A 27076-nucleotide genomic window follows, 5' to 3' on the forward strand; every position below is an offset into this window, starting at 1 on the left:
GCGCGCTGCCGGCAGCATGGCGGGGGAGGCGGGCGGCGCCGGGCTGGGCCGCGCGGCCGACAAGCTTTTCTCGCTCAGCGGGCTCTTCGCCGTCCGCAAGCCCAAGGGACCCACCTCGGCCGCCGTGCTTAACCTGCTCAAGGAGAGGCTGCTGGCAGGTGAGCGGCGGCGGCCGGGCCGCCACCTCCGGAGAGTCCGGGCCAGGCGCGCCCTGCCCGGCGCGGCTGTGGGATGGGGCCGGGTGTGTGCGGTCCTTGGGGTGCGGGAGCTACAACTCCCGGCAAACCACTTGATCCTCTGCTCAGCGCTCAGAAAACTGGAGCATAAGCGGAGTTTAGTTTCTCTTTGTGGGCTTTTTGTTTGTTTGTTTTGGTAGTAGTTCATAGGCATGGCATGCCCCGCCTTGGAGAATGGAGCCGTTCCTGGGTATATCCTGGCTCGCTGCGCCAGGGGAGGTTCAGGTTGGACATTAGGAGGAATTTATTCACGGAAAGCGCAATTAGGCATTGAGTTGGGTGGCGCAGGGACGTGGTGGAGTTGTGTCCTTGGAGGCCTTTAAGGAAAGACTGTCCCAGGCAGACAGTGTTGGTCACACTGCGGGGTGAGCTGTGACACCACATTGACCACAGGCCACTTGTGGCAGGCCCCTGCTGCCGTCCAGGTACAGCAGGACGAAGCCCTGGGACTGGATGGGGATGAGGTTTGCCGCAGCAGGGAGCTCCAGTCCTGCGGGGCACAGTGCAGGGGGTCCCGGGCAGCTTGCAGAGCTGGGGCAGGGTCCCAGGGACAGCGTGTGCCCATCTGCCAGAACGGGTGCCAGGAGCATCTCTGCAGCACAGCGCTGGCAGGATGGATGTTCTGCTGCAGTCCCTCTGCCTATTGCCGTTAAAAAAAATATCACCATAGGAGTGAAAACCATAACGTTTCAAAAAGTTTGAAAGTCTGCAGAACCTGCTAAACTGCTCTTTCTGAGCAGTCAGATATTAAGGAAAAAAAAAGTGAGATTATTGCAAAGGTGTGAGCGACTATGGCCTAGATTCGTTTTATAATGGATATGGGGACTTGATCTAGTTTGGGCTTTTGGGCACTTGCTGATGAAGTGAGAACATACTTTGAGACTAGTGAGTGTTTAGCCTGATTTACTCTGTAGCAACCTATAGTGTGGGCACACACTTTGTATAGAAGAATCAGGTTCCCTGAATGGAGAGATAATAGATATGGACTCTGCAAAATTCCTGGGGTCATCAGCTGTATAGGAAGTTTGCTGGGTTGGGACACTGACACTTCAAAGCAGCAGTGACTAAGTTCAGTCCACTGGAGAGTTGCCATAGGGCTGTGAATATGGAAATGAGCATGTCGCAGTATAAGGCAGTTAATACATGAAGAATTGGCTCAGAATATGTAGCATAAAGTTTGTGTGTAGTAGATGTTTTGGGAATTGTGCTGTGGGTTCTTCCATGCTTTGTTAATGAAACTTCACAGGTTTGCTACCAGTACTTTCCAAAAATTTGCTTGTAATGGTATGTGAGACTTCACTAGCATGTGAGTGAAAATACCTTGCAAATACCTTTACAGGAGTAAATCTAAATTAATCATTGGTCTTCAGCAGTACAGTAATTTCTACACTGCTAATTAATAGTTTAAATATTTGATTTTTATTTTTTTTAGCAGTCTGGAAATGTGTGCCATTTTTCCTACATTCTAAGGTTATTTTATAATGCTTCCTTTTAATTTCTATTTGCAGAAGCTGGTGTGCAAACAAAAGGGAACAAAAGAAATCAGGTTTTGAAAATTGGACATGGAGGAACTTTGGACAGTGCAGCCACAGGAGTTCTGGGTAATGAAAAACATAATTATAGTCATCAAAATATGATTTCAGGAGACATTTTCGTGCCTACATGAAGTCAGGTGGAGGAACAATTTGGGATACACATGGCAGGTTCTGGGGGAAGGACTGATTACTGTGGAAGAATGGTCTGGGTTGAATTTCCTGTGCGTACACTTCTACATGCATGTAACATGTTTCTTAACAGAAGGCTGTATTCTTCCTTCCTGCCTTCTCTCCTCTCTTCCAAATCCTCAAATAGCTTCTGGGTTATTACATGTAGTAAAATACAAACTCTTGTGTAATGAATTATAAAGTACCTGAGAAATTGATGGCTTTTTTAACTTAAGCTGGGGATTTATAGTCATTATAATCTGTTAAATTATTTTGTCTCAAGGTAATGCTATTGTGGGATTTTGAGGGAACTTTTAGGGCTGCTAATACTTATCAAAAATAAAAAGATGTATAAGAACAATTCAGCTGCTGCTTTTCTTGAAGCTCAGCACAGAAAAACTTAGGTACCTGTCCTGTCTTGCTTCATAAAGAGGAATCTTTAAAGATATTTTTTTTATTTTAATTTTGATACCAATCCATGTATTGATTTTTTTTGTTTTGTTAAAGAACAGGATGTGTCAATTGCTGGTGTTAAATTCTCAGCTGTGGATGTGATTGTTCCCACATCATACTTTGTCACCAGCAGTTTTATTGATAAGTAACATGCAGACTACAGCTTGCTCAGACCATAACCTTGTAGCTCTCCTTGGCTTGGAGAAATAACAGCAATACATTTTTGCTGTTGAAAATAAACAGGTACAACTCTGAGTATATACTGAAAGTAAATGCTCAGTTTTCATGGATGACTTCTGTCAAGAAGAATTCAGCTTCAAGGGGAGGTTGGTTGCTTCAAGTGTTGCTAGAGGTCTGTAGCTGGTAATTGTCACTTGTGAACCTGGCAGAATGTGACATTCTTAGGTCAGAATGGAGCACTGCCTGTTTTGGTTTGAATTTCCTGTACTCTGTGGCCACTCACTAGAGAATTCAGTGTGCATTCCTGGAGCAGACATTTTCCTTTTACAAAGGTGTTCCCTTTGAGCATGCTGCTTCTCACTGTGAAAAGTCAACAGCATTGATCCATAGGAAAAGCAAAATCACTTGTGCTTTTTTAATTGCTTCTCCAACTGCTCTGGTACCCAGCAGTCTCCAGAGCCTGCTTCTGTGGCATGACAAAAAGTATTTGGGCTTGATTTGCTTGGTGTAGATAGAGAAGCACATCACCTTAATTAGCTGTGGATGGATTGAAAAAAGGCATAGGATCTTTCATTCCACTGCCATACAAAACATACAGGAAAAAATCAATGGTAGCTACATTGGAAGGGACAAAACTGGAAAGGAGTGGGAAAGGGATTGTGCCCAGATTTCTTGTGTGTTCAGGGAAGGTAATGAGGAAAGAGGAAAGGATACAAGAGAAACAAGTTACTCAGAATGTGTGGGCTGCTTTTCAGGATGGAGTGGTGGAGCAGAAGGCTTTCCTTCCTCATGGACAGAAATACTAAATTGTCTGAAACCCTTTTTGATCTGTACTGCTGTCTCACAGGTTTTATGTACTGCATGTCTGTAACTTTGTCCTGGGAATTAATTGATACAGAGTCCTGCTTAGTGTGCCAGGTGTACTGCCAATCACTGAGCAGTGCTCTTTATCAGAAAACATACTTTTATATTTCATTTCTTACTGACAGCAGATGTAGATGAGGAAGGGCCTTGGAGGCAGAGGTCAGTGATCTATGACATGTGAGAGAAAGGCAAGGTCAAGTCTTGGTGAATATCTTCTTTTGGTGTTATTTTGGGGCTGTGGTTCCAGCTTGCTGTTTCTTGGTGTGTGATGGGAATTGTATTTGGTTTGTTTTTATATGGCAGTAATGAATTATGCTTCCACAATAGAAGAAAACATGAAAAAGTCTAAAAAAAAAAAAATTCAGTTCAATCTTTCTACATTCAGTGTAGTCTCTCGTGTGGGGTTTATGTCACTGTTCAATAACACGTTCTTCATAAGCTGATGATTAATGGAGAAAAGTGTTAGTATCTTGTTCACAAAAGCATTCAGTGTCTCTTTAAAATTATTCCATTGATTCTCTTGACACTCTTCAGCAAATTTCAGCTCAGCTGTTGAAGTTATGGTCAGTTATGTCATCATGTTGCAAGAAAAGTGCTTGGTTATGAAGTCTTATCTGTGTGCTTATCTCCTTTTCTCAGCCTTCTTGCAGCTCTTTCCTATCTGTTAAATAATAGGAACTGGTTGAACTGAAGATGCATGAGAGCACAAGCACATGTGTGACTGAAAACCCTCAGGAATAAGAGGAGTAGTAATTGAGAGCAAGGAGGAATCTAATGGGTCTCAGAGCATAAAAATTGAGAAGCATTAGAACACAAGTAAAAAAAAAATTTTTTTTCAAAGTTCATTTTCAGTTTGATATTTTCGGTCCTGGCTCTTGGTTAACGTGAAGCTGATTTCCTGAAAGCTCTCTTCAGTCCTCTAGTTTTATTAAAATAAAGTACATAATCTGTTACACATTCTATGAGTTGTACACAAAACTAATTTCCTTCTAAAATTTTCTTCAGATTGCTGTATGTGGAAAAATCAATAGGAAAGCATTTTAAAGGCAAGCATCTTGTAAAAAGCTTTAAAGTAAAATATAAAATAGAGCTCTTTTTCTGTCTTTCTTTTATGAAAAGCTGACTGATTGCTGTTTTTTAGAATACTGGTGTTAAGATTGAAATAACTGTAATCTGTGCATGCACAGTAAGAGGCAGTTGGACCTTTTGATTATTTTGCTTTCTTCCTGCAAGTCTGATAAACAATTTTGTTATGCTGTCTTGGCTGTATTACTCTTGGTCACTGTCAACCTTTAAAAGGACTATTTGGTTACAGTGACGGGTTCATTCCTTATTGGTGAGCCATAACCTTCATCAACCAGAGGCAATGTTAATTGCACTCTTCATTTCTTTGGTGATTAAAAGATAAATAAATGTAGCAGTTGAATTAAAGTATTTTAACAATAGATGAAAGTTATTTATCTTTTGCTTTAGACATTTTTCTTTTCACTAGTTCCATGTTGTTTGAACATCAGAGATGCTTTCTCAAAAAAGTGTTGACTCTCTTCATATGCTAACAGAGCATGAAAGGCTGAGTTTCTGACTAGCATAATATTTAGTATTGAATGGTGTTGAAAAAGGGAGCTGCAGGGCTGTTTTGAAGTAGGATTTCTTCTTCTCTCTTTGCAGTGGTTGGTATTGGAAAAGGAACAAAAATGCTGGGGACTATGTTGGCAGGTTCCAAGGTAAGGAATGCTAAATTACTTGTATTAGCAGGGGGTTTTGTTTGCTGGTTTTCTTCTTTTCTGTCAGTAAAGAGCTGAAGCAACATGTAAATATGTCAACCGTGCTGCATATTTAGCTCAGATGTGTACTTCAGCTCCTTTTTGCAGTTAGTCAGAAATGTGTTAGTCAGACTTTAATGTCCAGACTGGTTATTTAAAAAACTTTGTCTCAGTTTTATAAGAAGTGTTAATAAATACCAAATTACCATTTTACAGGAAGATTTCTATACTATTTAGTGTACTAAAAAAAAAACAACAAGAAAGAAAAACTAATGAAGGTAGCACTGAAACTGATGTTTTGGGGATGTAGTTGTGAATGCCAGTTCAATTTTTGGTAATTTTCCTTATGTGTAGATAACTTCATTGTTATTTAGCTTGAAGTAACAGATGGTCTTTGTTTCTTTTCTGTCTTCTCAAATACCATGAGGCCTTAAGAGGCACATTTTGGAATTTAGAGTGTTTTGGATTGCATTGCTGCTGCTGTAGAGGGATGCTCTACAAACCCAAAAAGGGACACATGTGAGAAGCCAAAGGTAGCAAAAGCCTTGTGGCTGCAGGAGGGAATCCAGACCAGAGCCTTGACAGATAGAAATTTTGTTCATTGCTGCTTTTGATTAATTTTACTGTGTTAATTTTACTTTGGTTACCCCCCAGGTTCTAGGTATTACGTACAGAAAAAAGTGCAAGTACTCCCAAGAGTAATGTCCCAGTGTTGATTCCTTCCTCACAAGTCAAATTCCATGGGTTTAGCCATTATTTTTACATGAGAAGTTTAGATAAGAATGACAGATGTAGAAATCAATTAAACCTTCCAAATTTCATCTTGAATGCAGGAAAAGTCAATAATGCATTATGTTCTGCCATTTTTCCCATTCTCTTCTAGTCTGAACACTTAGGATCTTTTACAGCTGCTGAACTGATAGCTTAAAGGTAGAATTTGGTTGACAATCTTCAATTCAGCCCTGAGGCAAATAATTTGACAGAAAAGAAAACAACCAGGATAAAAGGACATAGCTGTAGAGTCTGATGCCAAACTCAAGGTAGGCAGTGCCAGTCTCTGCTCTGGCTGTAATGGGTTTGCATTTGGTTTACATGAGTGCATTTCAGAGGCATCTGTGTTTTGAAACATGCAGTAAACAGCTGGACTTACACTGGAAATGTAAGCAGTTACCACCTGACACCTCCTTTGAAAGAACTTTTAAGTTAGAAGAAGTCATAGATTTACTTCAGCTACATTAAGTCAGCACAGCTAAATGTGTAAACTGTTGATTTAAAAACATGTAAAGCAGTTGAATTAGCTCTTAAGCTGAGGTTCACAGTGGGAACAGCTGTGATGGAACACAGTGAGGTTCTCAGTGGGAACAGCTACCTTTTTGGCAGGAGAGGGTATGCTGAGGTTCCTTGGCAACTTCACTGTGAAATCCTGTAGCCCATAACAGGGTTATCCAGCCAAAGCTGGTTCCCAGATGGCTCACAGGGGCTTAGAGCTGCTCCTCAGGGGCAAGGGAGGGGAGACTGTGCCGTGGGGGCAGCCTGGTGAGCCACCTTGGCAGATCCATCCCTGACCTTACATGGCTCTGGGCACTTGCTTCACTGAGGCAAAGATGGATCTTCTCAGAGCTCAGCAGCTCTTCCACTGCAGCTGTTCTGTGTAAGGTACCTGACATCCATGCCAAGTATGGAATCTGCAGCATTTATTTGGAGCCTTTCCTGTCTCTGCCTTCCTATTTTCTATTTGTACTTCAATAAATTAGGCATGCAGTCATGTATGAGGCTTAAGGAAGTTGAAGGATCTCTCACAGATGTCTGCCTGTTGGGTTTTTTGACCACACTGACAAGTCATAATGTATCAAGATATACATTCATGACTAAATAGGGTTGAGTATCTTTTTGCTTTCCGTACCATGTGCTTGGAATTTATACTATTATTTAATTTTTTCCCGCTATTTTGGATGCTGAAGTGTTTGTTGAAATGTGATGTTTTTCTTTTGTTCCTTTTGTTATTATAAAGATTCAGAGGAGCTGTCTGACCCTCTCTGGCCAGGATTTACTGTTTGCTTCTAGGAATGCAGCTTGTAAAGAAACAGTTCAGTCTATCATTGCTGGCAGCAGAGCTATGTGGAGTGGCCAAAATGTATGATACTGCAGTAAACTCCATATGGTGACTCTGCCAGGAATTGGACTGGCTCTGACTTTTCCCCAAACATTGTGTGAAACTTTCCTGACTCAGTGTGGCAGCTCTGAGCATTATCCCTTGGTGTGCAACTCACACATGTTCTGCAAAGAGTTCTTGATGTGTAAACTGAGTTCTTCATTGGTTTGACCTCCTTAGGAATTAACTCAAGACAAACATAAATGTACAGCCAAGGGAAACTACCTGCTTAGTGTTCCAGATTTCTCATTGAATTCTTATATTTGTCCAGAAATAAAAATATGTACAAGCTGGCTTAGCTTTTGTTTGTTTGCTTTTTTTTGTCTCAAATGTTCCAAGTAAGAGGGTGAAGCTGAATGCTCTTGGATCTGGAATTTAAGTACTGAACATTTAATAGATGTTCCGTAGGAAAATTACTTTTTCTCCTTGTTTTGGGACTTGCACTTGGTCTTGTTTGGATGTTTTGCACTTCAAGATTTTAAAAGATTTGGGTTTTTTACCATGTTGGCAAAATAGGGTAGAATGAGAAAAAAAATCTCGTGCTTCACCAGTAAAGTTAATATGATGGGGGTAGACCAATATTTAGCATGATAAATTGTTTCTGAACAATTCAGTCTTAGGTATGACTTGCCTGTCTCAAACACAATGCAGAAGTGTGGTTTTTCTGGGAGGAAATGGTTTAGAAAATGGAAGGACAGTTTCCAAAGTGGGTAGTCCCATTTAAAACATCTCATCTACGAGAATGTGCTGGTACATAGAAGCAATGAGGGAAATAATCACGGGCTAATCAGAGAACAAAAAATCAGAAGCGTTAAGCAATGAAATTCTTCATTAATCTAATACTTTCCATGGGGAGGAGATGTCTCCCAACACATAGAGCCTTTATGGATAACTGAAACTATCAGACTTCAGTTCTGTGCTTAATTTGCTTATTTTTCAGTGACATAGCACCTGGGTTCAGCCTAAGAGAGTTTTAGTCATACAAGTGTGAATGAAGAACTTCACCATCCATCAAACTGTCCTTGCAACCCCTGCCTCTCCATGAATGGAAAGCTTGGGGTATATTGGTTTTATCTGGGGAATGCAACTTCTTTTCATGGTCCACATACAAAGTACCTCTCCAAGTGCTCAGTGTGAAGGAAATTCCCTGAGTACTTTGTGGTGGTGGCACAAGCTTGGGCAATGACTGATTAAAATAGAAAATTTAATCTCAAAAGTTGTGTCTTCTCCAGAATAAAGCTGTCCAAAAAAAAAAAAAGCCAAACCTCTCAGTAGAGTAAAACCCAAGCTCCAAGTGTTCTCAAAGCCTAGAAAAGGAAGAAGAGATTATGGGCAGAATGAAAATACATCTGTGACCTGATATGTGACAACTTTCATATCATAGAATAGTTAAAATTTGTGTTCTTATGCATCTTGGATGGAAAATGAGTGCTAGATCAGTGATTAGGTTTTAAATCTTTCCAGTCACACTTGCATGGTGTGAGAGAGGGCTTGTCTGAGCAGGAATTGGTTCAAATCACCTAGCAGAACTTCTGAGACATGTAAATTACTTTTTGCAGTGTGATTCTGGGATTAGAGCCTGTGTATTGCAAAATTGTTCCTCTGGAGGGGGTGGCAGATCCTGCAGAACAAAGTGTCCATAAACAAGGTTATTTCTTTAACTCCTGTGATTACCTTACTGTTCTAAAATCAAGTTTTTATTTATTATTAACTTCTCATACTTTAGGCTTTCTCCATGAATTCTTTTTTTTTTTTAAATTAAGTCCTTTGCTTGCATCTTTTGGCAGTGAGTCCAATGAATTAATAACGCATTAGAAAGCACATCCAGTGGTTCTACAAGCAGCAAAACTAATGAAGCCTTTGCTTGTGACTTCATTTGTTTACAGCTCGTTAGACACCAAAGCCCCATGTGGACTTTTTGGTATCCAGTAATTCAGTGGGGCTCCCTCTGGACCCTTCTTAGTAGAAGCTGCAATAGATTTATTTCCTCTATCTGTCTGTTTTCAGGAGGCTTATAAGAACTCGGCATCTCTGAGACCTCTATTCTTCTGCCAACATTTGTGTGTTTGCACATTGACATGCACACCATGATGGTGTAAGTGCTATTTCTTTTGAAATTCTAATTTTCATTTTAAATAGCCTCACTGTGCTGGTTTGTTGCTTTTTCTTTTTAGTGTATTTCAGTGTTTGTGCTCTGGTTCATTTTTGAGTTGCAAGTGCAAGAAAATTGAGTTGACTTTCCTTTCAAAGGATCCTCTTGGTGGTTTGTGCTCTTACTTTTAGCCTTAAAAATTTCTCTAGCGTATCACCAGCTGAGCACTGTGCTTTATTGTGATTTCTTTTGGAGTTGGTGGAACCAAACCCACTTATTCATACAGTGCATAGGGATGTGTTCTGTTTTCTTTTCAGATTTTGGTATTATTAAAATTCTCTTGGAAGGGCAAGATTTTTGGGTAGTAGTAATAATTTTATTAGACTAATTGTTATGGTACAGAAATCTAGGTATTTGGATATCTCTCAGGTATAAAATAGAAGCCATAGATTTTAAAGCTGAGCATATTTCTGATTTGTTTAGAGCTTAGTGGAATAGGTATCTTTTAGACCACTTCTGAAATAAAAAGTAGGTAATGCTTGTGTGTATGGCTTGCAAACAATACTGTGTGGCAAGCAGTTATATAGGTAATATCCCAAGACTGCTCCACTAAGATAGGCTACATTTTATGACCTGCTTTAATAAAATACATTAAGAAAACAGTTTTATTTCCTGAGTAAGGCAACAAGGATTTGTTTACAATGGATCAGCCAACCTCACAGGCACAAGGCAAGGAGGACTTACTGCTAGCTTGATGATTCTTCAGATCCCACCATGCTTGTGTTCATCTGCTTTTGCTTGCAAATTGTAGTATTTGTCTTTTTTGGTTTGTTTGCTCTTTAACCTTTTACCTCAGAAATTTTTCATCTGCAGTACCTTGTCATTTTTCACTCTATGGTTTATGCCACAGGTTTACCTTCTCACACCTCCTTGTTCATGGTATCCCATCCAGAATAACCAAGGGTCTTAATGAATTACATTTTGTAGTGAGGTGGGAGAGCTAACAAATAAAGTACAGAATGTGACTTGCTCATTTTAAAAAAATGGGTTGTAGCTACACAAAATATCACTGCTTTGCCTTTGCTCAAGCCCAAAGAAATTATTGTTTCCTTGCAAGGGAAGTAGAGGAGGGGAGAAGGAGATGATAAGGTTATCTCCTAGGGGAAGGAGAGAGCTTGGTAAATGATGTGTTGTGGCACATGGAGGGGTTAATGTGAGATACCATCATAGTGTGCCTGAAATCCAATATCTCTATTAGAGTCCATGGGTTTTTTTTTAACTCAGTGGAGTTATGAAATTTTAGTTCCCAGGCTTGTTTTGAAAGATGTTTTATGTGTTTTCCTTGAGGAACAGGACTGGCAGGTTGGAGATGGAGTTACTGTTTTATGAGAGATGTTGACCCATGGGCAGATGGATGTGTTTCAGCCCCTGTAGACTGGCCAGGTGAATTCTTCCTGACACGTACTGGTTGCTTAATTTCACCCATTTAGTTACCATTTTGAGGAAGTATATTACATTCCTGAAATATAGGTATAGAACAGAGAAGTCTTGACATTTCTGTTCTGTGGTATTTGTTATCCTATTGTGCAAACATTCAAGGAATACTTCCTCATAGGTTTGTACAACTCAGTGCAAAGATGTCTATTAATAAAACTTGTCCTACTTAATGTCTGTGGCCTTTAACAGCTGCATCTAGGAATTGCTGTAATAGTTTGGTGGGGTTTTTTAACCACTACTGGCACCTGAGAAGGTTTTTGCAGAACCAAAACTTTGTACTATAACTCCATGAGCTCTCTAGAGCAGAGGATATTGGTTCAGAGACCCATTGTTGGGTATGCAAACTTGGCACTGGTTTCTGTCCTGTGTGTTATTTTACCTTATTGGCAATGAATTTCTTGTTCCCCAAATGCCTCCATGTATTAGATCAGTGTCAGTTTTTGAAATCACATTGAAGACAATGTGATTGTCTTCCTTATTATGTCAAAAGGAAAATGCTTACAAAAAGGAAGGCTGGGGAAATGCATGAATGAGGTTGGTTTTGCTGTGTTTTGAGAATGTGTAGAAGGTGTTAGCAAAACTTGGTGTCTGTACAAAACAAGTTGCACTGAGAGAATGCTATGCCTGGACAGTGGGGGATGCAGGAATTGGGAAGGGCTGAAATGTTACAGGGATGAAATAGCCTTATACACTGTCAACATCTTCAATTGCCCATTACTGCAAAACATATGATACAATTTTTTAACCTGCTTTTTTTTTGGTAACAAATAATTGGAGAAGAGGCTGATTTTAATATCTTGTCTTTTCTGCCCTGTCCAATATCTCTAAAACAAAGCTGGAGAAGAAGAAGAAGCTGTTGAATAGTATAGATGCATCCTGTACTGCAGTAATACTATCAGTAAGCTGGCTGAACATGCTGTCTAGTGCTCAAGTCTCTTTTATGCTCACCCCAGAGGCCTAAACTATTAATAGCTCAGCTTCATGCTCTATTAATATTCACACTCTTTTTTAAACTGTTGAAAATCTTGAGGAGACTGCACCTATTGTGCTGCTCTTTCCTCCCCAAATGCTGAATATTTTAAGAGAATATTCTGGTGTGATTTTCCTGTTCTTCCATTCACGAGGTCAGTGGTGCTTTCTTCTGTCTTGACCTTTCTATAATTGTGCATATGGCTGTGCTTCCTGTGCAGTTCTTGCTTGGATTCATTAATAAAATCACTACTGCAACATGACAAGGCTTTTTTCTCATTCTTCATAAAAATAACAGAAAATAAAAAGAATGGTAACCAATTTAGATTAGCCATTCTACACTATTTTCTCTAGTGTTCATTTCTAGTAATTTGGAGATGCTCTTAGCACTGCCTTTTAGAGTTTGCTGCATCTTGGCCTTAGCAATGCTTTAGAATTCAGCCAAAGACTTTCATGCATTCAATTTTATCTGTGGTTTTTTTATGCTTCTATTTCTGAACAGAGAATTATGTATGTCCTTAAAACTCTGTTTCCAAGGTAGAATTTGGAGGTCATCTTTCTTTATTTTGTTTTATCTGTGATATGGGCACTAGAATGATGGAACAGATACTAAAGCTGAGGATGACATTTAAGAGCCAACCTGAGACATTTTGATGAGTGAGGGAGGTTTCCACAGAGAGCAGTTGCCAGAAAGGTTTGCATAAAAAAACTGTGGGTTTCAAACAGCCACCTTTGCACATTCACCTGCATCCCCTCTGGGATGTTGTGAACCTGCATTGTGTTTGTAGGTGATGTGTGGCCTGGTGCTGTCTCAGGTGATGTGATGCAGTGTTCCTGTGACTGTTGGCACTGTTCTCCCACCTGCCCCCTTTCCTGCACTCCCTCTGACTCCTAAATTTAAATTTGATATGGCTTTTAGCTAACACCTTAAAGCTTCTCTGAGCTGCAGGCAAAGTATCTTCTCTTGGGTTCCTGTTAAAGGAGCTTCTGGTCCTTCCCTTCTCATGAAAAATCTAGGCATCCCATAATGTTTGAACTCTTTAAAATAAGCTGACATAAGAGATCAGAAAATCCTGTTAGTCCACAAAGTAAAGATCAGATAGTTCTTCAGCAGTGACAGTGCAATTACAGCATCCAGCACTAAATGCAATTTAGTGCAGGCTTAGCACAAAGTCAGCTTTTTTTTTTAGGAGAAAAAATGAATGGTAGAGAAGTTGTAAATGTTTATGTATATCAAAAGGTCATGTTTGGTGTTTGATAATTTTGAATTTTCTCTATTGTAAAACATGAAACTCCTCCCTCATCCTGCAGTCTTTATTTTACCCTCTGTGCAACCTGCTTTTAAGAGATTAGGGCTCTGTGCTCTTAATATATTGGAATCTGCTTAGTGAGAGTGCTTTGTTTTGGAAAATAATTGAAACTATGGCAACCCTTGGGGTTTTTTCCAGCTTATTTGTCTACCTCATGCACTTCTCCATTTTGGTGGATGATTAGCATACTGGAAACCACTGGTAGCTGCTAATGTTATACAAACAGCAAAATAAGTTCTGTAAATATTAAATTCAGAACTGTTTATTTGTGCTTTAGAAATCATTGAACACAAACTGAATGCCATTACAAAACTGAGAGTTTAGGGCCTCTTCACTGTCTCAGTGGCCTAAGTCTACAAATCTGTAAGTGCAGAGCAAATGGTTTTGGCACAGGAGCACTAATTCTGATCAGTGCTTGACTGCTGTGTGCTCCCCCTGATTTCCATCAGGTTCTCTAGAGCACTTGTTTTATGTTTGTTTATGTTCAAACTTGTTAACCACACGCAGACATCAGTTTACATAAACTGAATTTCTGTTTCTCTTGAATATGACTTCTCTTTCCCAGCTTTCAGTCTCTTGCACAAGGGATTGTAGCCTTAATTTATTTATTTTTCTTTTACACTTCTGTGTTCAGTTGCTGCTGTGATTAGAAAATGGGTCATCCTTGGATGAACTCTTATGAACTGCCTCTTCCAGAGAGCTTGCTTGCCTGGGAAATTCTTGTAGTGGGAGCCATCTTAAAATCTTCCTGACAGCTACTGGTGACCTTGTTTTGTAATTACTTGTGTTTCTGTCTAGCTCTTCTAAAGTGTTGCTTCTCCATGTATGAAAAAGCTTTTAAAACACGTTATAATTTAAGATTTCAAGTCTCTGGCTTCTTTCCAAATAAAACCTTGATGTCTCAACAGTTAAAACTGAGAAGCTCTGTTGCATGGTCTGTCTGGCATTTGCACTGATAAGTGGGGCAGACATGCCTGGCAGTCAGCCCAGGGGCTTCAGCCTCCTGGAGCCCCCCTGGGTGGGGTTGTGCAGCTGAAAACTCTGCTGGCTGTGCAGCCCCTGAAGTGGGAGGGGATTCTTCCTCCTCCTCCTCCTCTTCCCCTTTCCTAGTTAAATATGTATGCTGATAAAGTCTTGCTTTTATTCTCTCTCTTTTTATAGATATTCTTTCTCTTTCTATGCTAGTCTAAGCACTTCTCTGAAACTGGGTATGAAAATAAAAAAGCCAAATTATAGCTACTCTCTTGCTAAAAATATTATGGTAAACATATGGTTTGTTATTTGTGAGAATGTTGACTGTGCCCTGTAGTTGTGACACTAAAACAAAATTCCTCTTCCCAAGACCGGTGAGATTTATTAGAGGTTTGTAATTTGTTTCTTATAGATTCCTGTAATCCTATTTTTTTATCCAGAGCTGGCTTTTTATGGTGTATTTCTTTCTTGTCGTGGGTATGGTGCACATGCACAACCACCCAAGCATTTCATTTCACTGTGTGTCTGGTCTTGCTGGGGTTGCATCCAGCACATCCCCCAGTCTGTGTGACAGAGTTTGTGCATTATCATTGACAGAGTGCAGTGGATTGTCACTGTAAAGCATCTCCTTAAGGCTTTCTTCTCACTGTGAATGGTGGAGCTGCTTATACTCAAGGACTTCTGGTCACTTCGCTGCCTTTTGTTTCACTTGCCATAATGGTTTTCTTTTTTTCAATAAAGCAGTTTTGTGATTGGCTGAGAGACACAGGCATTCCCTGCTGCAGGATAGTTTTAGAAAGGTCTGTTTGTCCTCAGGGTGCTGTTGTACAGTTGTGAGGCTCTGCTCTGGGACCAGCCCAGCACTCTGTGTTGGAATTAATGCTGCAGCACTTTTAAGTCGTGACTGGGAATGCTGGGTTTTAGCTTTTAGTGTGCTGCACTTGCATGTTGTGCAATCCATAGGGAAGTTGAGATGTTGCTTTTAATCTTTAAGTGATTTGGGTCCTGGTCTCTTGAGTTGAGTAGAGGGCAAGGATGTAGGGGCTGTGGGCTGGCAGGATGCTCTCTGAGGAGCTGCAATATAGGGGCTCTTTCTGTCACAGTCTGCACTTGTCAGGCTTTGCCACTGCCTGCAACACCTACTACCTTGCTTTTTTTGTTTTGGGTTGAGTGGGTTGAAGGAAGAGTGTTGTGAGCAGTTTCTGTCTGTGTTCCTGCAGTGATTTGTAATTTGAGAGTACAGGAAGAATGCCCCTAGATGTATTTCATAAAACTGGAAGAAATAAATGATTGCCAACACAGGTGAGAAAAGGTCACTGAACACTTATTAAATGACTCAGAATCCATTGGTGCTTCTGAGGGCAGTGTGAGTGAGAGTCTAAAGAGTGTTAATGCTGAATTTTGACACAAATAATTCTGGACTCTCCTGTTATCTTCTGCAACCTCCAGGTTCTGCACCCTACTAAAGGGAAAGAAGTAAACCTTATCCAGTGGCAAGTAAGAATTATGATATATAATTGTAGTTAGCCAAGGGCACTCCAGAGACTGATCATAAACCAACTGTAATTCCTAATTTCCTACCCTGTTACAGCTTCCTTTGCAGATTATTGCATTTCTGGCTTGAGTATTTTGTGACTCTTTAAAGGCTCCTGTAAAGAATGGGGATTTGTGACTAACATTTAAGGATGTTCTTTTTACAAGCTGTAAACCTTTTGGTCTTTTTGCAGAAATTAAAGAGGAAATATTGAGATTTAGATTGTATTGTTCATGCCATTCGTGTTTTCATATTAACAGATGAGACATTATTTCTCTATTGCTGGCAGATCAAATATAACATGTTATTGTAGCAGATAGCCTAAAGCAAGATAACCAAAACTAGAATTGAAGGAAAAGAAATCATTTAAACTGAAGTAGTATGAGTATTTTGATTTGGAAACACCAGAAGACAGACTGAGAGTTTTTAAATTTTCAGATTTAGAATTTTACTGAACTGCTAAGATCATACATCATGCTTAGGATAATGATGGTCTGCTCACATGTTTTTATTAACCTCTAGGTTAGGTGCTGAATAGTGTATTTCTGGCAGTGCAATTAAATGTTCAGAACCAGATCATTAAATGTCTGAGAAAGCAGTCAGTTTTATGGTCCTAACAGCTAATATAGTAGTGAAAGATAATATACCTTGAAGTTTATTTAAATATTTGTTGTGGAGCAGCATTCATCCATTCTTTGTTTCATTTATTATTTCAGGCATTCTAGAAGTGTGAAAACTCAGAGAATTTTATTTTAAAATACCTAATTTTGCAGAGTTATCAGACATCTGCAATATTTAGGGAAAAGGTAGCCCCAGTGTGGTATTGTGGTTGAATCTGGCAGGCAGCTGAAACACCATACAGCTGTTTGCTCACTCCTTGGAGTGGGATGGGGACAGAATCAGAAAAAAGGTGAACCTCATGGGTTGTGATAAAGGCAGTTTAATAAGTGTAATGGAAGCATCTGTGTAATCAGCACTGTTTTCAGCATAAATCCAAAGCATAATCTCATACCAGCTACTATGAAGAAAATTCTCTGTATTCCCAGCCCAACCCAGCACACGAAGTAAGCAAAGAATACAGTTATTTTTATGTTAAAGTCTGCACTCTGCTGCCTTTTGTCTGACTATTTCTGCTGCTTCCATTTTGCAGCAGTTGCTTGAAGAAATACATTGAAGTGGCAGGTTGTCACATGGAACAAAATCAAGGCATGTCTTACTAGTCCAGTGGTGTGGGTGTGATTTATATGCCTACACTGCTATTACTTGAGCTTGTTTGTACTTTGCAAGTACATGAAGCAGGATGCATTGCTTCTCACAGTAAAATGTTAGTGCTTATGCCTCTTTGGATGTGTTCCAGTAGAGTTTGGTCAGCCAGCTTCTAGAAGATATATCCTCAGATTTGTATTAGTTCAGCTGGGAGTAAGTTCACAGGAACCTTGCTGGGAAATAGAGGAACATTCCAATTTTTCTCTCCCAGGCTTTTTTGAAGGCTTCTGGACTTACCATAGGGAAGTTGAGGTGATTGGAATGGGATAGGCAATGGGTCAAATCCCTAAACTTGACTCAGACTCATGTTACAGAGTGAGCCTTGGTGTGTTGACAGCCTTGTGACAAGTCATGGAGTGGCTGGTGCAGGGGAAGCCTCTGTCAGCTTCAGCAGGTTGTGCTGTATGCTCAGAGCATGGCAGTTCTTAGGGTGAAAACGTGGGAAAGGAGAGCATCAGGTGAAATGTAGGGACAAGAGCTGCTGTCCTGGGGTCAGGTTGATTCCTTCTTGCAAACTACAGACACATACCCTGAAGATTTTTTTAGAGACGAACCCTGAAAAATCCTGAAACAAATATTCAGAGAACTTATAATGAACAGAAATGTTACTCAATGACCTTGTGCTGGTCACAAGGTCCTTGCCAGATCTCAGGAATTCACTGCAGCATCAGGCTACTGCATATCCCTGCATTTCATGGCAGAACCATTGAAATGCTTTGTCTTGGCAGTGGGTGTTTTCCTTTCACGAGTGAAGGTCTTTGTGTCTTTTTTTTTTTTTTTTTTTTTAAGTGTGCAAAGGAACAGAAAAATTGTCTGTGAAGGGTACTCCTCTGTGCCTTGCTTCAACCTTGACACCCCACAGTGACTTTGATGTTACTACCCTATTATTTTCTTTATGGTATTGATGTATTTATAGTAAAAATTAGATTCCATGTTGCTTCTTCCTTGGGTTTCTAAAACTGAAATCACAGGCACATGTAATACAGGATTTAATTTTTGTTTGATTCCATGTTTTTTCATCTTGACTTCTGCTTACCCCAGAGTTGCTGGATTTACCACTTAAGCAGTATTCTTCTTGTTCTGATTTGAAGCAATTGGTAGTTGCAGTCTTTACCTTAAAAAAATAAGAAAAAAGAAAAAAAACCTAAAAAACAACCTTGAAGACTTGACTCAGTAATCTCTCTTATTCCTTCCCAGAAGTACACTGCCATTGGAATGCTGGGCAAGGCTACTGATACATTAGATGCTACAGGAAAAGTAACTGAAGAAAAACCTTATGGTAAGCATAAATGTATCTATACACTCAATGTAATTTGAAGGCATTAGTGGTTTCTGTCATAGGAAAGCGGAAGAGATGTTTGGGACTCTGAATTAAGTTTAAATGTGAAATTAAACTAAGATTATTTCATCTTCAACTTCAGTGCTCATATAATTCAAACCAGCTTCATGCAATTATGTCCAACGCAAGTGTTCATTTCTGCTGGAAAAAAACAAACCAGGCATTAGATTAGGAGGGAGGAAATAGAATTGGGCAGGACTGTGTCATTTTAAATCTTTGACAGGCTGACAAATGACGTGCTGTGTCCAGTAACATTTTCCTTTCTCAGAGTGTAGTCCCAGGAGTCCTCTTGTAGTAAAACCCTTTAAGGCCAGTGGAGGAATAAGGTACTTGGATCTTCCCTCTAGGACACCACTTCACCTACAGACTGCTTAACATTTAATGAGGGTGGCATAAACTACATTCTATATATGGCTATCTTCCAGATCTTGGTCTTGCTTGCATCTTTAATAAATGAAATTTTCTGATTGATAGAGCACAGGGCAAGGGTATAAAGCTTCAGAACTCATCCTGACTGTGGCTTTGCTGGGCATCTTAGAAACAGTGCAGTAACACAGTAAATGTATTTGTTATCAGTTCTTTCATAACCTTGGGGAAAAAAATTAAAAAATAATAGGTAAGCAGTTGCTTAGCAACTCTACACGTCTGACATTCTGGTAATAGGTACATGAAGTAAATAATCTTTTTTAATGGCGTGTTGAAAAGCCTGGATTTCATTTCTCACTTCCACTCTCCTTTCTTTTGCTTTTCTCACGAGGCACACAAGCACAGTTTCTTGTCCACGTTCTTGATAGTGTTAATTACTAGGAAATGTTATTCAGATATGTTGGATCATTTATTTATGCTTCAGGATCAAGCTCTAAGTCTAAGCTTCTGGAGGCCTGGGCATCCACATGGTGTTAGAGTTGCCAATGCCTCATGGTGCTTGAATGAAGTGATGATTCACTTTCTTGGTATTTATCTGTATAAAAATCCATTTTTTGAAACACTAATTTTGCTTTTTTCATTTTGTGCTGTTTACTGCAGACAGGATTTAGAGTGTTATTTTCATGTGTGTTTCTCTCCCCCCAGCTCCTGTTACAGCAGTTTCCACCTCTGTACCACCTCTGTTGTGGTGTGTGCTTTCTGTGCACCACCTTTCTGTTAGGCTGTGTGCTTGGGGAACTGATTTGGCTTGAAAACACCCCCCTTTTTTGAGTTGCTTGTCATTTTAAACTGAGATCAGTTGCATGATCCAGTCCATCACATGGTCTGACGAAGAGCAGCATTGGCATTGCTGAGGCAGTGCTGTTTGGGGTGCAGTTTCCTTTTGCCTAAAGTGATGGCTGAAAGAAATGCTCGTGACATTGATCTCGGTTGCTTTCCGTGTTGGTGCAAATCAGTCAGATGTGATTTCTTCAGAAAGAAAAGAGCATGGATACTCCTTTTTTGCTCTCCATGGTACCTACATGTTTTGTATTCCTCATCTTTTCCAGTGTCTTCTCCAAAACAATTTGGTTTTGTGCAGGATACTGTCTTTGGCCCACCATCTCTAATTTCTAACCCTGATAGGTACTACAAGAAAAGGCAAACCAGATGTTTGAGTGTAATTTCAGTCTTCTTTTGACACCTACAAGGATCCTTGGAAAGCAGAGCAAGGGAATACAAATCCTGCAGTGCCAACATCATCCAGGATTGGGTCTTAGTGCAGAGAAAGGGCACTAAACCAGTTTGTAAAATGTATAAAACTCTTCTTGAGTGACTTCATTGGAACCTTTGAGGAAAGTGCCTGCAGAAAGTTGCCAGCTGTATTAACTGTAAGGAAGTGTTACATTTTAGTCCTCAAAGTGTCCCTAGACAGCAGCTTAGGAAGCACACTGTACAGTTAGTCACAATGTCAGGATGTACTGAAGAGAGCTCCTTGCTTTTAACCCCTTCTGAATGTCTCATAGCTTTTTGTTTCTTACCAGACAACCAGTTTGCATTTCCCTGTGAAATGAGGTTATGGTTTCATACTGCTGCCAGGCTGTCAGATGCTGACTTTGGAAGCAAATAGCATTTAGTATTCCTCTGATGCTTTTTTGAGCATATTAATGTTAGTAGCCCATTTTTAATATTTGTGACTGTGTACAAGAATGTATGTTCTGAAAGCCACTTCTTCCCAGCTGCCTACAGGCTATATCCAGACATGGAGATCAAAATTAATGAGGCTTTTCTCAGTCTCTGATGATTATACTGAAATATATGTTCAATAGAGCTACCTGAATCATTTGAATAGTGTAGTCCTTCCAGTCCTTCTGCTTGTCTGTTTTCAAATAATTTGTGCTGGGTCTGACTGAATTGAGGTCATGGGTCATGTGCTGAACTTCTGGTACACTGTCATGGATAATTCTTGTGTTCTCTTTTGGAGTAGTTTGTTAACAAGCACAGGGCAGAATCACCCTTCAGTGAAGGATTTTTGAGGTTGTGGCAAAATGGCACCTTTTGGTTTGGTAACTTTATTTTCCTTCCTTTGTAGCAGGAAAATCAGTCAATAGTCACCAGTGCTCAAAAGCACATCAGATCTTAGCAAATGCATCTGTAAATATTTACTTTGAGAACACACGACACAACTCTTGTTTGTTAATGGCTTAATGCATCATTCTTCACATGGGAATTTTTATTTTCTCCTGAGACAGAGGAGACATTCTTGCCTGTAGCATGAGTGACTTCCTCAGAGGCCACATGTGGCCTCTTAGTCAAGGGAATATGAGATCAGAGCCAGAACTGAACTCAGGTGGCTCATTAAATGCCCTGGCCACAAATGCAGTTCATGGGGTGAAGATTGGAAGGAGAACTCCAAGGGGCACTTGTGCTTGTTTTAAATACTGAATTTTAACCTGAAGCAACCTGGGGTTCACAAGAAGGCTGACAGGATCACTGTCATGGAGCTGGGTCATGCTGACTTTCCACCATGCTGACTTTTGGTGTGATATGTTATTAAATAGAAACAAGATTTAAATAACCATGTTAGAAACTCTTCGGAAAGATTCACAGTTACTGTACAGTTGACTTTGTTGTTCCTAGTCTGTATTGTGATGTAAATTGGTCTCTCTCAGCATCTCAGAGTTTTGTGCCTTGTGCTTTGCAACCTTGCTGTTAATAACACATCTTGGGACAGCTGCTTGGGCCTAGGGACAGCATCTGCCATTGAGGCTGCAGAGTGTGCTTTATAGAAGTGAGGAACCAGAGCATCATTTCCCAGAGCTGCTGTGAACAGAAATCTCATCTTTTTTACTTGCAGCATGAAGTACATCTGGCTTTTAAGGTTTGCAAGTAAATGTCTGTTTCAAAATACAGTGAAGGCTTGATAAATAAATTTGGTTGGTTTATGTTTCAGAATGCTGTTGGCTTAGCAGGGATGACACTAATTAAATATTACTTATGAGAAACAGGGCTAGTCAAACCCTAGACAGTAGAAATGCACTGAAGTGCATTGTGATTGCAGATCTTATATTTGCACTCTCTAAAAAAATTAGGAATGAATGTAATTTCTGTTGAATATTGCTTCAGAAGACCAGTGCAATCAGCTACTTAGGTTATAGTCTTCCAATAAAAGTGGGACAGATGTCTATGTGTACTCTTAAAAGAAAGTACATTGCCCAAACCAGCTGTCTTTCTTTTACAGAATTTTGTTAGTAAAATTGCCTTACTTAATATATAACTATACCCCAGAGTACATTTGCAGGTTAGTTGTTTGACAGGGAAATTTTGATGTGTTCTTTTAGATAAAGTCTTTTTCTACACCAGTGGTTTCGTTCTCTAATAATCTGTTGTGTTTTTCCCTGCAGTTAGGTTCTCTTAGAGAGAAGTTCCCAGGGTTAGATGAGCATTTTACTGGTTTTGGTGCTTTTTAAAAAAATAAGAATATTCTAAACATTGTAGCTTTTATATTGTTTCCAAGAAAGAGGAGTTTGCAGCCTTAAGAGAGGGGAATTACAAAAGAAAACATTAAGGAGGATTTCTGTCCTTCTGAAAGTATCCAGATTGTCCTGATCACCTTGGACAGTTTGTTCCATTCCTTTTCTGATAATTCACATTCCTGCCTACAATCTGGTTTTTATCTCTTTTCTTTGGTGTTTTTCGCCCCATCTAAATTCTGAAGAGAGGGAACTCTTACTTGTGTCTGCTTGCAGAATGTGATTGATGCCATTAGTGCCATGTGAATAATCAATACTAACATACTGACTGTTTTCTTTCCACAGACCAGGTAACAAAAGGAGATCTTGAAAATGTTCTGCGAAAGTTCACAGGGGACATCATGCAGGTTCCCCCACTGTAAGTTCCATGATATTCACTCACTTTTGTCAGTTGTGTTCGGTTGTCAGGGCTTGCCAGCAGAAGTCAATTCTCTCAGAAGTATTAAGACACATTTTGACAAGAGGATAGAGGCCAGGCAGTCAGGAGTTTAACATTTGCAAGTGCAGGTCATGCCCATTTGAGGATCCAGCGCAAATGGTGACCTGGAGTCTGTGGGTGTTTTGGGTAAATGTAAAGTAGCAAAAGTCTTAAACAGCTTTGCAGGGCTTGTCTTCTGTCTGCCAGTCTCACTGACATCTCTGTGGAAGTGCCTTAAATGACTTTGAATTAGTTTTTTGAAAACTTAGAGTATGAATGAGTGGTTAATGACTGAGCTTCTGTAGCTTAGCAAATTTCATCTGGTCAGGTGAGCCATAGTAGCTGGCAATGGGCATGACTTAGCCTGGTTTAAGCTAGCCTGCTTTCCTTTGCATTTGCCATGTGTCACTTACTGTGGTTCCAGTGTGAGCCTTGTAAGGTCAGTAATGCTCCACATGTTCTGCTTCATGTGGCCTGCTTCAAATTGCCCCCTAAAATTGTGAGCAAGATCCTTTTGGATTTTTCTGTGGTCATGACCAAAGTTGGAGCTTTGGATAAAGTTCCATGTAATGAGTGAAATCATTCTCTCTGGTTCTGTAGTGGCTCCCTAAACATCCTAGAACATGGCAGCTGCTGTTCAGGGGAGATCCAGGTGTGGGACAAGGAAAGGGGCAGTGTTGAATTACAGGAGTTGCCTGAGTGACTCCCATTGCTCAGCTCAATATAACACTGAAACAGAGGGTGCCCTGCTGACTGCTGAGACACAGGATGCTAGAGGCAGCTGCAAGTGTTGTAACCCTTATAGAAACCCTTTTATTTCATAAACTGCAAAGTGAGTGATAAAATGCTTTTAAATCATAGAGCAAGAGAGAAATACAAGGCCATCTCTTGTTTTCTGGTTTATGTAGCTACTGGTAAATGGGATGATTCTGTGTGCAAGAGATTTCAGCAGCACTCGCTGGGTTTTTGTGAGTACTTGGAGAGTTGTAAAATGTGTGCTACCCTAGTACAATATTACCAGGAGCTGGAGAATGGGAAGCCTGTTCTATTACAACCCTATGACACACGTTTTCATGCTCTGTCTGATCAGCTATTCTGCTTTGAAGAAGGATGGAGAAAGGCTTTCAACTCTGATGAAGAGAGGGGAGGCAGTGGAAGCAAAGCCTGCTCGGCCAGTGAGAGTGTACAGCCTTTCTCTCCAGCAGTTCCAGCCACCACTGTTCACACTGGGTAAAGGTCAAAGATTATTACACAGAGCAATGCTCCCAGCTTGTTAATGTTTATTTACACTCAGAATGGAACTAAGAGAGTGAAATGGTTTTCATTTCACTCAGCTACTTATTTTGGTGTGAGCCCATGTGCAGAGACTTTCACTTTGTATTAAAAGCACCGTATTTTGGTTTTAAGTTAAGCTGATTATATCTAATCTCTCAGTGAGGCAAAATTCTGAGAGACTGGTCAGGGGATTATTTGCATCTGTCCATGATTTTGCAACCTCCAGCTCATTCCTCTCTCAGGTCTGCTTACTTCACTTTGCCATTCTTTCACACAGATTCCCAGACCTGCTGGCATCTCTCTCAGGACCAGTTTCAGTTATTGTCAGACCCCTTTCTTGTTGAGGAGGCAGTATCTTATCCTTCCTTCTGTCATTCATCAAGAAACTTGGCTAGTGTTTTAAGAAGCATATTAATAAATAAACCAGAAAATACTCTTGTAAATGTTTAATGCTACTGTAAGGTCAAGATAATGCCTTGCATTGATCTGTCTGCCCAGTTGATCCCCAGTCCTGTGATGGACTAGATGTTTTATGATGAGCAGGTATGAGTGACAGAACTCAGTGCTGTGTGACTTCAGCCCTTACTTTATGGTTGGGTGACAAGCAGCTGATCACTTGGCAGAGGGGGAAGGGCTGAGAGAGCAGTGGAAGTTAAAGGTGAATTTTAAAATTTTAATGGAGCTGCCTGTCTGCAGTATCTGAAAAGCATTGACAGTCAGTTTAGGCTATACTTAAAATAACTTGCTTTCATCATTAGAAATATGGAATCAACCTGAATTGCTTAAAATGAATAGGACTGAAACATTTCTTAACATACCATAGCAGGTTCTTAAATCCTGGTGAGTTAGTACAGTTGCCATTTTATTTGCTTTCCCTCCTGTCTAGCTTAGCAATTTCACCCTCACATATGTTCCAGGATGAATAATTGATGTTGCATCCTATAAATATTTTATCACTGGGTTGTTTGCTTAGCACATTTTTACATTTATGTGGGGGCATGGCTTCTATGTAGATTTCACGTGGCACTGGCAATTTACTATGTCACTTTTTACATTCCAGACGTTGAATGTGGTGGTGGCTTTTATGTTAGAAGCCTGGTCAATGACATTGGCAAAGGTAGGCATGGAAAAAATGCATGACAATGTAAGGAACAAGTGTGTGTTTGTGGAAAAAAATTGTCATTCTGTATATCTTGAGTATCTAGACCTGTGTGTTATTTTGCAGAACTGTAGTGCTATCACTTGTTTTTATATACTCAGGTAATTTCCTTAGGGGCATGGGGGAATGATGGCTAAATAATTGCCAGGGACCTTGGGGGCGAGCTGATAAAAATGGAGCAAGCAATAGCACTGAGAAAGATAATGCAAGGCAAGGGGGGGACTTTTTTCCCCTCTCTTTCATGTGTTAAAGCTAACTCAGATTAAGGATGAGAAGAAGAAAGATACTGTCTTTTTAAACATTATTCATCACATTTTGAAAACAGATTGCACAGAACATTACCATGCACATAATAAACCCTATATGCTGGAAAGACTTCCACACTGGTGATGATTTTTCGAGTGTTTTCTTTCTCCTCTGCCTGAACAGTGAATAGTTTTGCTTTCCCACAGGGTTATTTGTCTTGTGCTCTGTATCTATCAAACTGCATGATGGAGAATAGATAATCCATTTCTAACTTTTTTTTTTTTAAATGATACATTTGTAGGAAGGCAAGTAATGTGGAATAACCCTATGAATTTCAATGTTGTTATTTGTGCTTAGGCAAGTCCAAGTTTCTGTTACTGCCTTCTGAGCATACTGGCTTATGTTTAGCCCTTTAATGAAAAGCAAGATAAAGTCTGTCCATGGCTGGCTTCTTTTCAAAAATTGAAAATGAAATAAAAACCTTCCTGTATCAGAAAGGATGGGAGAGAATATTTTAGTGTACCTGTGTGCTTACAAGTCAGTGCTTGTTGCTGTTATGTTTTGTAGCTTCTCGATATGTAATTATGTCCTGCTGGTATTTATTTAACATAGGAGAGCATTTGTATATATTTTTTTATTTTTCCTTATCTTAGTTTCTGTTATCCCAGTAGGCAGCACAGGATAAAAATGTTAAAAATACCTCTTGAAGGCAAGAAGTGCTAAGGCCTCAAAATGTGTAGAAAATAGTTCAAGGTCACTTGAGAATGCAGAATGTTCTGCTTACATCTTACAACATTTTTTCCTCACTTTCCATTCTGATCTAAATCTGGGAAAATTCTTGACAGCTTCCTGTCAGATTCTGAACTCTTTACTACACTGGACAGTTATTGAAATCAAAGGACATCCTTGGGTCAAATTTAAGAAGATACAAATGAGTGATGAATCTTCATGACCTTCCTTGTCAAACAAAGCAGAATAATGGAAAAGGCTACATACAAAAATACATTTTAAGTGAGCTGGAAGTAGCTACACTTTTAAAGTTTATCCATGTGCTTTGTCCAATCCCTCTTTCCTCCTTTGCTCCAGAGCTCTCCACCTGTGCCTCGGTGCAGGAGCTGACGCGCACCAAGCAGGGGCCGTTCACGCTGGAGGAACACGCCCTGCACGAAGACAAGTGGACAATTGATGAAATTGCTCAGTCCTTGGAGCACTGCACAGCCCTGCTCCTGGGAGAGCCAGCTCGGAAAAAATTGAAGACAGAGCATCCTGGTGAAACTGCTGTGATCTGTGAGGATAAGTGATAAGTTGGATCAAGGAAAAAGACTGGATGATCGAGATGTTTTAAGATTGGATTGGGATTGCCTCGCCTCCTGTGTAAATCTACAAGTCTCTGCTGGGAAGGTGACAAACTGCAACACAAGAGAAATGGTTCTTTTGTTTCCTGGGGTTAGAATGTGCACTGAAAATATTCAGTGCTAAGTGTTTCTTGATTGTTTATTTTCCTTCTTGCACACTATAACTGATGCCAAATTTTTATAGACTTTTAAAGAACTTTCAGGGTGCAAGATGGCTGCTGCTGAGAATTCATCAATAAAAAAAATATATACAACAATGTCTGATAAATGTGTTCAAAAAAAAGTTTCTTTTTCTTTGCAGCTGGTAATCAAATGCTGAAATACCATGGTGACAAGTCTCTCATGGCTTAAAGGA

At 39.9% G+C, this 27076-nt stretch overlaps 1 protein-coding gene across 1 annotated transcript; it reads left to right on the forward strand.

The window, feature by feature from the left end:
- On the forward strand, positions 1–27076 carry TRUB1 (TruB pseudouridine synthase family member 1). The gene is made up of 8 exons (XM_084210550.1): positions 1–158; positions 1745–1837; positions 5105–5160; positions 18189–18270; positions 22554–22626; positions 23777–23916; positions 25022–25078; positions 26453–27076. The coding sequence occupies exons 1-8, from the start codon at positions 17–19 to the stop codon at positions 26665–26667; spliced, it is 858 nt and encodes a 285-aa protein (XP_084066676.1). The 5' UTR covers positions 1–16; the 3' UTR covers positions 26668–27076.

Source organism: Fringilla coelebs (genome assembly GCF_963513975.1).
Source record: "Fringilla coelebs genome assembly, chromosome: 8".
Lineage (NCBI taxonomy): Eukaryota > Metazoa > Chordata > Aves > Passeriformes > Fringillidae > Fringilla > Fringilla coelebs.

Excerpts from the sequence above, each read along its gene's own strand:
- TRUB1 (XM_084210550.1), top strand. The coding sequence starts at position 17 with ATGGCGGGGGAGGCGGGCGGCGCCGGGCTGGGCCGCGCGGCCGACAAG. Across the intron at positions 1,838-5,104 it reads TGCAGCCACAGGAGTTCTGG|TGGTTGGTATTGGAAAAGGA; the intron begins GTAATGAAAAAC and ends CTCTCTTTGCAG. Across the intron at positions 22,627-23,776 it reads ATCATGCAGGTTCCCCCACT|CTATTCTGCTTTGAAGAAGG; the intron begins GTAAGTTCCATG and ends CTGTCTGATCAG.